We start from the raw sequence: 15825 nt of genomic DNA, 5'->3' as shown, positions 1-15825 counted from the left end.
GAAGAAAAGCTCAACACCATGCTGAGTTCAATTTGTTAAGCTGGGATCGTAAGGGAATGATGATGAGTGCTTTGTTAAGGACAAATCATTCACCACCAGAACAGTCTGAGGGCACTCCTCTTCTCCACTCTGCACTCTTGAACGGACACCAGACCAGTTCCCATTGGTCACCACCCTTCTCCGTCTGGTTGAACATCTCTCATTGAACAATTTCTCCTTTGATTCGTCTCACCTCCTCCAAATAAGAGCTGTTGCTACGGGTATGCATGTGGGTCCCAGCTATGTCTGCCTTTTTATGGGACACATGGAACATTCCTTGTTTCAGTCCTACCTGGCCCCCTCCCTCAACTTTATGTCCAGTACACTGGTGACTTTGAGTGCCATGTCCTGCTCTTGCCCTGAATTGGGAAACCTCTTCAACTTGTTCCCAATTTTCACCCAGCTCTCCGTTTCACATATTTTATCTCAGTCTCTTCCCTTCCCTTCCTTGACTTCTGAGTTGCAGCTTGAAATGAATGACCATGTTCCAATCGCTAAAGTTCCCTCAGCTAGCGACATTTGAATTGACCGCGGGCATGTAAATTCAGGCCAGAGATTTTGTGGCTTGAAAGGGATGACCACCTGGTACACAGCAGAAGGGCACTAGGGTGGTATAAAGCTGTTGGCATTGTGCAACATAATTTTGCTTTGAGTGATACCATAAGGAATCTGCTAATTAATAAATACAACTGAATATAAATAATTAAAAATATTTAATACTGGGAATGTAGAAACAAAATGTATTGCTGGAATTTAAGAATAACAGTTGTGTTTTTAACTTTGTTGTTGGAACGTGACCCAGCTGCTCAAGTAGTTTGAATATATAATTAAATGTTTCCAGGAGTGTAATTAATTTTGGATTTGGTGTAACGTTATTATAGATTAGCAGTTGCACATGGCATTCAAACCTCTGGATTTTTATTTTTATTGCTATAGATTAGCTTTTTTATTCAGTGTTCAATTTTAATAGAATGTTGTTGTGCATTTCAAAACTGTACTCCATAATTAATATTTAATGTGCAAAGTATTAAATTGTGTGATTACAGACTTCAGTAGATAGTCTTTCAGGTTGACTCACTCTAAATCAAAATAGGCAAGCAAAACATAAAAGCAAGGGATGTTGTGATGTAACGGATTAGTGAACTGTTTCTAATTGGTAATACAATCTGCATTGTGGCTCAGTGCAAACTGGTCAAATTTGCAAACTGAGTGCGAGTGAAATAGAATTGTGCCCTGTCAAATGATATGGATAAACTGTTCAAGTGCCAAATGAGGGCAAGTATGGAAAACTACAAAGGATTGAACATAGAAAGAAAAACATTCCATGAATGCTTTTGATATAGCTTTGGCTGAAATTGTCTCAACCTGGCCCGATCCAAACTCCCCTTCCCTCTGCCCCTACATTATATACTTACCTTGTCAAAGACCTTTAAACGTGACTTATGGCAGCTAGTGGAAAGGGGGCACGGCCTATTTACTTTAGCTCTACAGCCCTCGTACACTAGGCCCAGGGATGTGATGCACTGCCCAGATCTTGTCTGAGTTGGAAGGTTGGGGGTGAGGTAGAATCGGCTGGCCTTTCAGGTAAAATTGTTTGATCAGAGAGGCAATTAAACTCCATTGGCACTCTTCTGGAAGTCATGGCCTGACTTAATGGAGGTATATTATGCAGAAAAGATAAACCTAGTGTACTAAACCATGGTGGGTTCATAACAGTAAAATTAAATTTTGGGCTGATGTCAAGAGGTTTGTTTAGGGGGAACAAAAAGATATATCACCTGCAACTAAAAATGGCTATCTTGTAATGTAAAATATACCTATTGGTCAGTGTTATCACACCTGTGGTTTAGCTGTCTTCCCTCATTGCCTTACCAATTGCAAATTGTTGGGAATCTTGTGCGGGAGTTCAAACACTTTTGCAACTCATTGACTAGTTTTATTTATTTAGCAGTTTTTCATTTCACAGGGTAGTGACCATAGGAAAAGAAACAGAATTAATTTGTGTTAAGATTTTAATCTCAAATATTTTATTTCTTTATTTGAGATTAATTTATGTTGACCTCCTGTATTTGTATCGAGGACGGAAGGTGGCTGTATGAGATGCCATGCCTGTCCCACTCCTTGAAGGAGCAGCTTTGCTTAGTCCTATATCTCCATACCCTCAAAGACAATATTGTGCAGCAAAGAAAAACTTGAGATATTGCAACAAAAAAATGTTTTTGAAAAAATACATTTGATATTGCAGCATCTGAAAGAGGGATTAATACTTCTGATGTTGACCTTTCATTGGAATTAGTTAATCAACAAGTCAAAAGGAAAGATGATTTCCTGTTTGGGTGACCTCAATAATTGATTTACACTAACTTGTGGCATCATAATGCTAGCGATTTTAACCAAACTTAAAAGTGTGACGTTTTAGTTCAGTATTTTTAGGTGGACATCAGTGCAGCATTTGCAGTAAAATTCAAATTGTTAACGAAAGCAAAACTAGATGTAAGATCGCCTCCAGGTGTTATCTCATGCTGACTTGAGTATAGTGTAACTTTAGCCAAAGTAATTTCTTCATCATGTATTAGATTAGTGGAAATAAATTGGCAAAGTGAGACATTCTGCCTGTGTATGTATGATTATTAACTTGGAGAACTAAGCCTAAAATGTCTTATTGGGAGCAGTATTTTGGCAAACAGATAAATCACTATGAAATGTCGAACTCAATAATATTTGAGTTCATGGCTAGGCAGAAGTAGAGATAGTTTAAAAAAAATAAATTAGAACTAATTCTGTTTTTTCAATTAAGGGGCAATTTAGCGTGGCTAATTCACCTACCCTGCCCATCTTTTTGGGTTGTGGGGGTGAGACCCACGCAGGCACGGGGAGAATGTGAAAACTCCACACTGACAGTGACCTGGGGGCAGTATCGAACCTGGGTCCTCAGCGCCGTGAGACAGCAATGCTAACCACTGCGCCACCACGCTGCCCCCAGAAATCGAGTAGTGAGGTATATTGCCATGGCCAAACAATAATGTACTTTAGTTATAAAACGCATTCAGCAACTTTAAAGATGAAGTATTTTATACAAATAATATTGTCCAGATCTTCTGGTGTCTGAAATGTAAGAGACTGGACCCATGACCCAATATGCACGCCTGGACCCCACGGAAGTCTGACATGTTGCTGTCTGTGGGAATTGCTCAGGAAAGCTGACTTTTGATTGCGAGTTCCCCTGCTCCTCGTAAGCCACCACAAAAGTCTCCGACCCTGAGTTAAGAGTTGAAGACTGGATATTTTGTGGTACTTATCTGGATAGTTGCAAAAGAAATATTAGACAGAAAAATCCGAGACTTAATTCCTGGGTAACTACAGAACTGATCCCCCTCACACCCTCAAGCCTCACTTAATCATCTAATGTTCTGTGCGTTGTCCCTTCTTTCAAAACAAGGTTCCTGCATTAACTTACACAAGCAGTTTTAAGGTTTCTTTTTAGCTGCAATAAGCTCTTTAAAACTTGTCATAAACTCACTGGCATCGTTCTATTCTGTGCTCTATTTCTAATATATCCCACTTTATTATTCTGTGAAGGATATCTAACAAAGAAGCGTTAGTTGAGTTAAATGTTAACTTATTAATCACCTAATAATCTTACACTGTTGAGACTTCATGTTCAACTGGGGGGGTAGTAATCTCTTTAAGTCTTTAAGCAGTTAATTAAGTAGCTATTTGTTATCCTTCTGTAGTGATGTGACAAAGTTGTGAAAGATTCTTGTTTAAAAGTGCAAAACTGTACAGCAAGCTCGTGTAGTGACTGCTAATGGTGAAGATGACCTTTTTTCGGCTGTGTCTTTAGCATCTTTTATCAGATGTAAACTGCAATAACATAATTGCTTAATGTTACTGATCCTAGCTTATGAAGGTAACTCAACAGAATTAATGATAAAAATGCAAGAGAAATGTGGCTAAATATAGCCTTAATGTCTAAATTAAATTAATGAAAGCTTCTGATTCTTTTCGATTAAGTAGCATAAAGAAATGTATTGTGAACTGCTTCTGGTTGCAATTCTTCTGATACCTTTGATACTATTTATAACTAGATTTCCATATTTGTTATCCATAAACCTTAAAATGTTAGTTTTTAGGTCTGTTCCAGTATAGTTTTTCAATTGTACTTCTCATAACTTAGGAAAACTTGGTTATCTTACTTTCAAGAGTGTATTTTTTTTTTATACAAGTGTTGCACATAGCTGAAGCTTGATTGCATTTTTTCCCCACAATATTTTGAGTCTTCAATCAAGAAATAGTGACAGTGTGGAGGTCATTCAAGCCATTGTGTCAATGCTGGCTCCCTGCAGGGGCAACTCAGCTAGTCCCATTTTCTTGTACTTTGCCTGTAACCTTGCAATTTTTTTCTCTTAAGGTATTTAGCCAATTCCACTTTGAAAACTCTCATTGAATTTGCCTCCACCACACACTCTGGTAGTGCTTTCCAGATCCTAACCACTCGCTGCGCAAAAAAATGTTTTTTTCCCCATGTTGCTATCGGTTCTTTCGCCAATAACCTTAAATCAGTGCCCTCGTGTTCTGGACCCTTCTGGCAATGGGCACAGTTTCTCCTTACATACTCAGTCTAGGACCCTCACGATTTTGACAGCTTCTAGCAAACCTTCTCTCAGCGAGGAGAAGGTTTGAAGGAGAATAACCCAGCTTCTCTCATTTACCCACGTAGCTGTTAACGTATTATACCCGGAACCATTCTTGTAAATCTTTCCTACACTTTTTCTCTAAAGCCTTCACATCCCTCCTAAAGTGAGCCCAGATTTAAATTTGGGGCTTCACAGTTGTTTTGTTTTTACACTCTTGCTCTGCTTACAAGGTCCAATATCCTTGAATGATTTGTGCTCCCAGATCTCTCATTTCTAACTCCCTTGTAGAATTATGGCATTAATTTTGTGATGCCTCTCATTCTACAGAAAGGTATTACTTTACATTTCTGTGCACTATATTTCATCTGCCACCTATCCACACATTCCGCCAGCCTAAAGCCTCTTGAATTCGTATTATTCTCCGCACAGGGCGGCACAGTAGCACTGTTGCTTCACAGCGCCAGGGTCCCAGGTTCGATTCCTGGCTTGGGTCACTGTCTGCGGAGTATGCACGTTCTACCTGTGCCTGCGTGGGTTTCCTCTGGGTGCTCCGATTTTCTCCCACAAGTCCTGAAAGACGTGCTGTTAGGTGAATTGGACATTCTGAATTCTCCCTCAGTGTAACTGAACAGGTGGCGGAATGTGGCGACTTGGGGCTTTTCACAGGAACTTCATTGCAGTGTTATTGTAAGCCTACTTGTGACAATAAAGATCATTATTATTCTATATGCAGCCCCCCCAGCCGTGGTGATGCATCAGCTTGAAGTACAGCCATCCTTTCTGAACCTCTAAGATTTTTGTCCATTTAGCATCTTAACTACCTCAACTTTCATAGAAACATAGCGATGTAGAAATTGGAACAGGAGGAGGACATTTGGCCATTCGAGCCTGCTCCACCATTCATCATGATCAACGCTGATCATCTAACTCAATAGCCTAATCCCGCCTTCCCTTCATATCCATTGATCTTGTTCGTCCCAAATGCTATATGTAATAGCTTCTTGAAAACATACAATGTTTTGGCCTCAACTGCTTTCAGTGGTAACGAATTCCACAAGCTCACCACTCTCTGGGTGAAGAAATTTCTCCTAATCTCTGCCCTAAATAGTCTTGCCCCATATTACTATGACTTCAACAGCACCCTATTCCTTGGTAAAGACACAGGCAATGGATTTAATTCATATCTTTGTCTCTATATGCAGATCCCCCTTTTTGGTCTCTATTTGGCCTCACCCCGCTCTTAACACCCTTTTTCTATTTATATGCTCATAGAAGACTTTTGGATTCTCTTTTGGTAACTGTTGATTTCTTCTCCTACTCTGACTTTGCCTCTCATTCCCTTTCACACTTGCCCTCTGAAACTTTGTATTTAACCTGGTTCACACTTGTCTCAACTTGATATCTGTCAAATTTTTGTACCACCACCTGCAATGCAAGTTACCCTCCAAGCCACACACTCGAAATTATAGGCACCATTCAGCAGACATTAATCAAAGTCCGCTTTTGGGCATGTTTGGAAGGGTGTTTCTCGGTGGCTGCAGTGCTGTGATTCACCCCGCTACTCACCGGATCATTGGCGATTTGTTTGGGCCTCTGGGAGTTTCTCCCCGTCAAGGCCACACTTCAGTAGACTTCCTACACTAGCAAGCTGAGCTCGGCAGTAGGACTGGCTCCTTGCAGATCGGAGCACCGTTTTGACCGACTGCTCCAATCCAATCTCTAAACCCACCCCCTCCGCCGGCTTTCAGGACTCGGGAACACCCCCACCCCTCCCCCAATGGGAAATGTTCCCCCCCCCCCCCCTTGACTGGGCCTGACATCTGGCAGTGTCATAGTGGCACTACCCTGACCACCTGGGCGTCTCTAATGACCTGCAAGACGCCCCAAAATGCCATCATGCCTGGTCCATGCCCTTGTGGAAACCAGTACTAAACGGTGCCCGGCTGAGGTCTCGCAAGCGCAGACATTGACGATCAGGCGGCAGGTGCATACGGCATCTGGCTATTTAAAAGAGCCAAATGGCTCATTTAATTCTCATTATCTGGATCATGCCCAACAAAGGCATGCTACAGATCTCGCCGAGCAGAGTGAGTCGGTGACTTGCAACAGTCCAACGCCTGGCGCGGAGTCCGATTTGGAACTCTCATGGGATTCACCTGCGCTGGATGCAATGTGGGCTGAATCATGCCCTATGTTGCCATTTCTTCACTGTCTTTGGATCAAAGTCCTGGACCTCCCTTCCGGGCAGAAAATAGACGTATCTGCACCAGATGAACCTCAGCTATTCAAGAGGGTGTCTCTTACATCATCACCTCGAGGGCTGTTAGTGATGGGCAGCAAATGTTGGCCTTGTCAGTGACACATTCATTCCATAAATGAATAAAAAAAGAGTAACACTCAATATTTTTTCGAATGTGAATTCCAGATGCTTTTACAAGTTTGTTGATTCTTTTTTTAATTCCAGTTCTTATTTTTTACTACTTAGTGTACGTGCCGGAACGACATGGTCAAGATATCCATGGATATCTTTGTGGAAAAATTTCAACCAAGCAGGTACACACTCTGGAAGCAAGGGAAAGACATTCAAACTATTGACCACACAAAACCCACTCCAGAATCGACTCCTGAGCTGGAGACTTGGCAGAGGCAAAGGAAACCAACTCCAAGGAAATCTGAAATGTCAATGAACAGGTAACTCCTTCAAGGCTCTTAAATCAGAGATGCGCAACGCAAGTTAGTTATGGTGTTAAAAGGTTTTCAAAGTCAGTTAATTTGCTGGCAAATGGAGTTAATTAATCTTGTCTTTCCCGATATTTTCTTTTAATGAACCTTGTTTCATAGATGTGTAAGTATTTTAAGTAGTGGGTAATTTTATCCAAATGTCAAGAGAGAGATCCTCCGCAGCCCATCGCCACTAGCGGAGTTCCCGATGCGACAGAGAATCTTGTGTCGGGACAAAGGTTTGCGATGCTCCGGTCCACCGCTGGTGGCGGCATCGAGGTTTGCTCCCCGGACCAGCCTATTTGCACACCAAGTATTTGCGAGCATGGTCCTGACGCGGTGGGCCAAGCAGGTAAGTATTTAAGGCGGGTGCCCCATAGTCCATTGGAAGATTCACCCCCCCCCCCCCCCCCCCAAAATCCCATCCCTCCCACCGGACTGGAAGCTGAAGAGCAGTACAAACAGAAACAGTGAAAAAAGTCACTGCTTTTTCACTTGCATATCCCTTAACAGTTGCTGCCACAGTCAGATGTCTAGAAAGCAGTGGCTGTGGCTTCATAGAAAGCCAAAACACATCACAAGGCTTTAAACTCCCTCAGATCTGTTGATCTGCCAGGCTTCTATTCACTTTAAAGAGAAATAGCTTTTAGTACTCCGTAAGTGACAGCTTCCAGACAGCCAGATGTCTGGATTTTATTTACTTTAAATTTCCTTTAGGCTTGAATGTATGTCAAGTAGCCTGCTGGGAAACTAACCATAATGTTTATAAATATCTAGCTTTGATTGACAGGTCCTGACCACATCAAAAGCAGTTAAATGCTTATTGCTGAGAAAAAGAGGAAGTGAAAACACCAAATCCTAGATGTTTACAAACTTTACGGTTATATTCACATGCCCTCACTTGTTAGCGGGCATGGGGTGCATTTGTGCTGCCCCGGGGGCGAGATCGCGAGCGGCCGGACCTCGCTAGCGCATGGCCCGATAGCGGTATTCATGACGGAATCCCTTGCAACCCCCACCATGCAGAAATTTGCATGGCTGGGGAGAGCAAATCACTTGTCACTGCTATTCCTAGCACTTGCGCGAACCACAAGCATTTCAGCTCTGGCGGGAGAGCACAGTCTCCCAAACAGAGAATCCAGCGCTAAATATGCAGTTTGAAAATACTCATTGCCTGCCATTAATGTTCAAAACCTTCTTTAAAAATACATGTTAGAAAATAACTACTCAGGCGGCACGTGGCACAGTGGTTAGCACTGCTGCCTACGGCACCGAGGACCCGGGTTCGAATCCTGGCCCTGGGTCACATTGTCCATGTGGAGTTTGCACGTTCTCCCTGTGTCTGTATGGGTTTTACCCCCATAACCCAAAGATGTGCAGGTTAGGTGGATTGGCCACACTAAGTTGCCCCTTAATTGGGAAAAAAAAATAATTTGGTACTCTAAATTTTAAAAAAATAACTACTCTGAAACATTTTGATATGGAGATACCAATATAAATATATAGGAATAATTCAGGATTAATTGGTTGTGGAAGAGTTTTATAAGGATGCAGATAATTTTATCCATTATGATTTCAACCTGACTGTCATATCTTCTGCAGTCTCTACCACTTAAGAACTCGATCTAAAAAGCTAAGATCCCTAGAAGATGAAACAGCATTGAGCAAATCCGTGACTAAAGAAACAAATGCAGCCAAAACATTTACAGATACTATCGGTATCAAAGAAGAGCCCAGTGGGGGAGCACAAAAAGAAGAGTCTAGCAATACAGAAGTAACAAGCACTGGAGAAGAACGTATTGAGGAAATCCAGTTGGATCAGAAACCATTGGATAAAACCCAGTTACCAGGTAAGAGAGAGATTGATTATGTGTTCACTTCTATAAACAGTTCACAGCCAAGAATCTTCAATAGACAGCTGTAATATCAAGTTATCTGTTTCATAATGTCTTTCAATGTCAGCTAATCTACAGGAATGTTCTGAACATGACGATCATTCTCACTGAGTTGGTGAATCATTGTATTGCCGAGTGCAGCACTTAGTATTAAGTCTTTGGTTTTATTATTGCTTTGCCCCAGTATAGAAAAATAGGCTACATTGTTTTCTTTGGATCCTACCCTGCAGTCCTTCCTTGATGCATATTACTGAATGCTGGGTGAAGACGAGGTAAGGCTTAGGTTACGCAGTTGGATAGCCTGTTAATAGTGAAGAACCATCACTTGAGCAAGATAGAGAAGGACTGCTCCTGTGGAGCTATATCTTTTCATGAGTCATCACTCAATGGCGGATTGGTGAAGGATTAAATGTGCAGAGCAATTTAAGAAGTTATGAAGTTTATAGGAAGCAATATTGATTCACGATTTGTATTCAAGGCAGTATTTGCCTGAATGTGGCATCAAGGAATCGTAGCAAAATTGAAGTCAATGAGTATCATAGCAGAAACTGTCCACTGATTGGAGTCTTACCTAGTACAAAGAAAGATGCTTGTGATTGTTTGAGACCAATGTCCCCGAGGGAACTAGGGCTGGAATTCGATACAGAGATAAGGAAGGGCAAGCCCATTAATGGTTTTCACATGTGGATAATTTTATATTGGAGGATCAGGAGTAAGTAAAGGCCAATAATCAAAGAAGAAATGGGGTAAGTGAGATTTGGTGTAGGTTTAGACATTGAAAATAGAGTTTTGTAAAGCTGAATTTTATGGAGATGTGGAGGCCAGCTAAGGCAGTTTTGGAGTCTGGAGGTGACAAAAACATGTTGAGGGTTTCAGCAGTGGAAGGTGAAAATAGGTATGTTACAGAGACAGGTGAAAGGAGATGTTCCTTATGATGGACAGGATATGGGACTGGCAACAGAGCTTGATGTCGAATGGAAAGCCAAAGTCACAGTCAGTTTGAACTTGAGACTGGCCAAGGAAAGGGATGGAAACCGATCAGATATTGATTATCTGTTGAGGTCCAAAGAGGAACCCTTCACTCTTCCCAATGTCAACTGCAGAAATTCTTTTTTATTAATTCATGGAATGTGGGTGTCACTAGCTAGGCCAGCATTTTGGTGTCCATCCCAAATTGCTCTCAAGAAGGAGATGGTGAGCTGCCTTCTTGAACCGCTGCAGTCCATGTGGTCAAGGACACCTATAGAATTGTTAGGGAGGGAGTTCCAGGATTTTTATCCAGCGACAGTGAAGGAACGGCAATTTATTTCCAAGTCAGGATGATGTATGGCTTGGATGGAAACTTCCAGGTGGTTGTGTTCCCATGCATCTGTTGCCGTTGACCTTCTAGATGGTAGCAGTCGTGGGTTTGGAAGGTGCTGTCAAAGGGACAATCAATGGTGAGTTCCTGCAGTGCACCTTATGCATGGTGTGCTGCTGTTGGGAGAGGACATGCTCGGTGATGGTGGTATTTGGGGACATTATCTGTCAGGTATGCTTCTGTGATTATGACTGTGTTGAGCTATAGCTTTACTAGTCTGTGGGACAGCACTTCCAATTTTGGCACCGATCCCCAGGTGTTAGTAAATAGGACTTTGCAGGGCCAACCGGACTGAGCTTGCTGTTTTGTCATTTCCAGAGCCAAGGTCGAGGCCACGTCCTCTGTCCAATTTCATTCCTTATAGGCTTTCTAGTGGGTTGATACAGCTGAGTAGCTTATTAGGCCATTTTAGAGGCCATTTAAGAGTCAACCACATCACTGTGGGCCTGGAGTCACACGAAGGCAAGATTGGGTAAGGACGGTAGATTTCCTTCCCTAAAAGACATTAGTGAACCAGATGGATTTTTACGACAATCGACAATGGTTTCATCGTCATCACTAGACTTTTGATTCTAAATTCCACCATGGAGAAATTAAAACATTGTTGGATAATCAAGCTAATTGCACAGAGGCAATGGAACTAGTTATGTTCACTAGAACCACACTAGGCCACACTTGGAGTATAGTGTTCAATTCTGGTCGCCACACTACCAGAAGGATATGGAGGCTTTAGAGAGGGTGCAGAAGAGATTTACCAGAATGTTGCCAGGTATGGAGGGCATTAGCTATGAGGAGCGGTTGAATAAACTCAGTTTGTTCTCACTGGAACGAAGGAGGTTGAGGGGCGACCTGATAGAGGTCTACAAAATTATGAGGGACATAGACAGAGTGGATAGTCAGAGGTTTTTCCCCGGGGTAGAGGGGTCAATTACTAGGGGGCATAGGTTTAAGGTGAGAGGGGCAAGGTTTAGAGTAGATGTACGAGGCAAGCTTTTTACGCAGAGGGTAGTGGGTGCCTGGAACTCGCTACCGGAGAAGGTGGTGGAAGCAGGGATGATAGTGACATTTAAGGGGCATCTTGACAAATACATGAATAGGATGGGAATAGAGGGATAGGGACCCAGGAAGTGTAGAAGATTGTAGTTTAGTCGGGCAGCATGGTCGGCACGGGCTTGGAGGGCTGAAGTGCCTGTTCCTGTGCTGTACTTTTCTTTGTTCTTTGTAGAACCTGACACTATGACATCAGTGGGGCACCAGCACATTTAGGAGGAAGAGAGAAGGGTTGGGGCGTCAACGATAGATTCATAGGGATGACAGAAACGTGTGTGGTGGATGCATAATTTTCATTGATTACTAACAAAGTCTAGACTTATTTTTTTTTAGGAAATAAGTAGGAAATATTTTGTTTTAAATTTTTCATGTCACTGTTAAAATACTTCATGTTGTGGTCCATTTTATTACTAAAATTATAATATTTCTTTAAGTTAGCATGTTATCTTTGAAAAGTAGGCTAAATTGCTCCGTTAAATTCAAACCTCACATGGTTTGCAACTGTTAACAAGCCTAAAGGCTGGTGAGGCTGCTTTGAGAGATCAGTTTTAAACTTTGATTAGGTGAATAAAGTTCTGCTGAAAGATTGATTGCATGGAAATGGAAGGAATATATATATATATATATAATGGCGTGTTGAAATTTAATTTGTGTTAAAGGAAGTCATTAATCTAAAATTGAGATCTGGCCAGCAATCCATGTTACAATTCACATTCTTTATGATTTTAGTATTGTAGATGGTAACATGGACTTTTTCAATTGTTGGAATGAGCAACAAACCATATGTAATGCTGAAATAGAGAATTTAAACACTGTGACAAAACTCTTACTTTCTGTTGAAAATTTCATTGTCCTTCAATTTGCTTTGGGATTTATAGTTCATGGGTTTTTGGTTGATTTCTATTCCAATGAATTATTATTTGCATTGTTCTTTGTCTGCTGTGATTTTACCATTGCTACACATTGTTTACATGACTTTGATCTACATTGTTTTGCTGTTCCTTTGAGCTTTAATTCACTGCCTGCCAACTGTTTCAATATTAAAGATGCTGATTTATTTATCATATCATCATAACGTCAAAATGTCAAGTTAATCTCAGTTAATCTTCAAAGGAATGAGACAGTGGCATAGTGGTAATGTCACTGGACTAGTAATCCAGAGGCACAGGCTAATGCTCTGGGACATGGGTTCAAATCCCACCACAGCAGCTAGTGGAGTTTGAATTCAATTACGATACCTAGAATACAAAACTAGCCCCGGTAATGATTGCCATGACAACTATCATTGATTATTGTCAAAACCCATCTGGTTAAATGATGTCCTTCTCTGGTCTGGCTTACATGCGACTCCAATCAATGTATTTGACTCTGAACTACCCACTAAAATGGCCTGGCAAACCACTCAGGTCAAGGGGAATTAAAGACGGATACCAAATGGTGGCCTTGTTAGCGACACACACATCCCCATGAAAATAATTTGAAAAAATGGAAACCATTTCTATAATCTTATCGTTGATAAATTTGAAACACATGGTAAATGTCCTTGGTAAGTTAGGTATGGACAATGCGGGCAAGTGGAACTAGCTTGGTGATAGAAACCGGGCGGCATGGACAAGCTGGGCCGAAGGGCCTGTTTCCATGCTGTAAACATCTATGACAGCAGTGTAATAAATGGTTAGGAATGTTTTATTAGGCTACGAAGGGGTCCACACAGAGCTCAAAAAAACGTTGTTTATTTACCGTCACTATTATAGACATGGTAGATCCCAACTGGGTATGCCTTGCCGGTGCCTAACTGTCCGGCTTTATATATCATACAACTTTACGTTGTTTACGGGAGAGCTCATATTCTGCAAGATCCACGGGGAACGTAATTGTTCCCACCCCTTAAAGTACTTGCGGATTATAACAGAATGATCGTAACAGTCGGCAGCCCTTTGTTGTTTGGGGCATTGTCAAAGTTTATGAAAGGCTAAAAGTAGCAATTGGCTCAGCCATCTATTTACATTTTTTCAATTGAATATTGATAGACTTAAGCCCTAACAAGCAGACCACTCTGCTGTTCAGTTGGTAAATATATTAGCGGTTTGAGAAACAAGCATGCACGATGCCTGATCATTTCTTTGCTATGTCTATGCCAAATAGAAAGTGTTCTTAACCAGTCTGTATATATTTATAGTGCTACAGAGGTTGTGAAATAAATTATGTCGCTAAATGCAAATGTATATACAAATAAAGCTCAAATTCAGAATGGTGAATGATGCATATTCCATTAATGTCATTGGCTTTTAAAATTGAGAAAGTAACCAACATCAGGTAATTTGCTACGATCCCAGTTGGTATTATAACTGGACGGGAAGATCCCAGATTGGAACCCTGGCTCCTAACTTTTACTTTTAAAAGTAAAATGTGGAGGAACAATCACAGGACCGCTAATTAATTTTAGCAATGCAAAAAAAATTAGTAAACATGAAAAGGTGGATTATTATACAATATTATTTTACTCTCCCCTTATCTTAACAATGGCACACAGATTTTAAGATTAACACTGATTACAAAGTACATCTTAAGATACTATGGTCTCATTAACGCCCAAAGTTTAGATTCAGTACACAAGATGATTTTAATTTCCACTTTGAAAAGTCACACTTCCAAATCTTCTTTTAAATTATACTTTTCCTCTGCTGCTTCCATCAAGGTTTTGCTTTCAGGTTTTACACCTCTTCCTTCAGGTTTCCTTTGTCTTGATGGTTTTTAAACAAACTCTGAGGTCCAGCCACCGATTTCTACAATTTTATTTCAAATAATGTGTCCCAAACTGTTAGTAGTTTTTCACAAACCTTTGCGCTACTGCAGATATCTTTCTGGCCTCTCAAGATCCGATGCCTTTTCAAATCTCTCTGAATTTACTTAAAAGTAATCTGTTCTGGTTCCCAGTTTCCTTGGTTTCCTTCTTGGAAACTTCTCTTCATTTCTCTAGTTTCCTCAACTTGCTGGACTTCAGGATTCGGCATCTGTTTTCTTTACCTTTACTCCGTCTTATAGTTTCTAGCAAGGCTGAGAGAGATGTTCCCTCTTTAGCTTTCTATAACCAACTGCTTCTAACAACTGGGAGAGCAGTCTTCTCTCCCACTACCTCCCAAGTGCAATCAAATTATCTCAACTAAAATTTAAAAGCTTCTCCACCTTACAAGACTAACCAGCCATTGCTGGCTTATTTACCCTTTGCGCCGTAGCCCTCTCTAATAAAATCACAGTTGGAATCTAAACCAACCCCCACACAGACAAGCACCTTTGTCCAGCATGAATCTAACTATAGGTTTTACCCTTCCAGGCACAGTAACATTAAATTAATCCCGCTTAAATTTAATTAAAAATTTGATCATGGGACATGGGCGTCGAAGACTGTGCCAGCATTTATTGCCCAGTCCTAATTACCCTTGAGGGGGCAGTTAAGACTCAACCACATTGCTGTGGGGCCAGACCACAGGCCAGACCAGGTAAGGATGGTAGAGTTCCTTCCCTAAAGGATGTTGATGAACCAGATGGGTTTTTACGATAATCAACAATGGTTTCATGGTCCTCATTGGACTTTTAATTTCAGATATTTTATTGAGTTTAAATTCCATCACCTGCTCTAGTGGGATTCGAACCCGGGTCCCCAGAGCATTATTGTGGGTCTCTGGATTACTAGTCCAGCGACAATATCACTATGCCATCGCCTCCCCCCTTCTAATGTTTATCAATACAAATATAAATCCCTTAAAATTACCTTTATTTTCTGATCCATATTTCACTTAACACCTGGAATAAAAGATCACCCACTGATAATTAATCTATTTAGCAGTTACCCAATTGGCTAATGTTTTTCCAATTTATTTCCATTGGGCTATGGCACATATTGCATCATTAGATTGACCCCATCGCAGAATTTCCTTTTGGTGCATCATCTGACACCCAAGTGCTATATCATCGCTGCAAAGCATAAATTAATGTTGATTGTTTTTAATGTATGAATACTATGGCTCTTGTGGAACGTAAACACCACCACCTGTTGGTGCTGAAGGGCTGTATGTACAATGGATAATGGGGATATATGATAAAAAATGCTATAATAATAATT

General features: G+C 41.0%; 1 protein-coding gene across 5 annotated transcripts in view; it reads left to right on the top strand.

The window, feature by feature from the left end:
- Positions 1-15825, top strand: part of LOC140429773 (lysine-specific demethylase 4C-like) — a 557303-nt gene that overhangs the window by 264951 nt on the left and 276527 nt on the right. For all 5 annotated transcript variants that reach the window (XM_072517215.1, XM_072517213.1, XM_072517214.1 and 2 more), the window contains 2 exons: positions 7162-7367; positions 9000-9247. In XM_072517215.1, the coding sequence (XP_072373316.1) occupies positions 7162-7367; positions 9000-9247 (454 nt within the window). The remainder of the gene's footprint in view (positions 1-7161; positions 7368-8999; positions 9248-15825) is intronic.

Source organism: Scyliorhinus torazame, chromosome 9, assembly GCF_047496885.1.
Source record: "Scyliorhinus torazame isolate Kashiwa2021f chromosome 9, sScyTor2.1, whole genome shotgun sequence".
Taxonomy (NCBI): Eukaryota; Metazoa; Chordata; class Chondrichthyes; order Carcharhiniformes; family Scyliorhinidae; genus Scyliorhinus; species Scyliorhinus torazame.
Note: the sequence above shows the minus strand (reverse complement) of the source record. Positions and strands in the feature narration are given on the sequence as shown.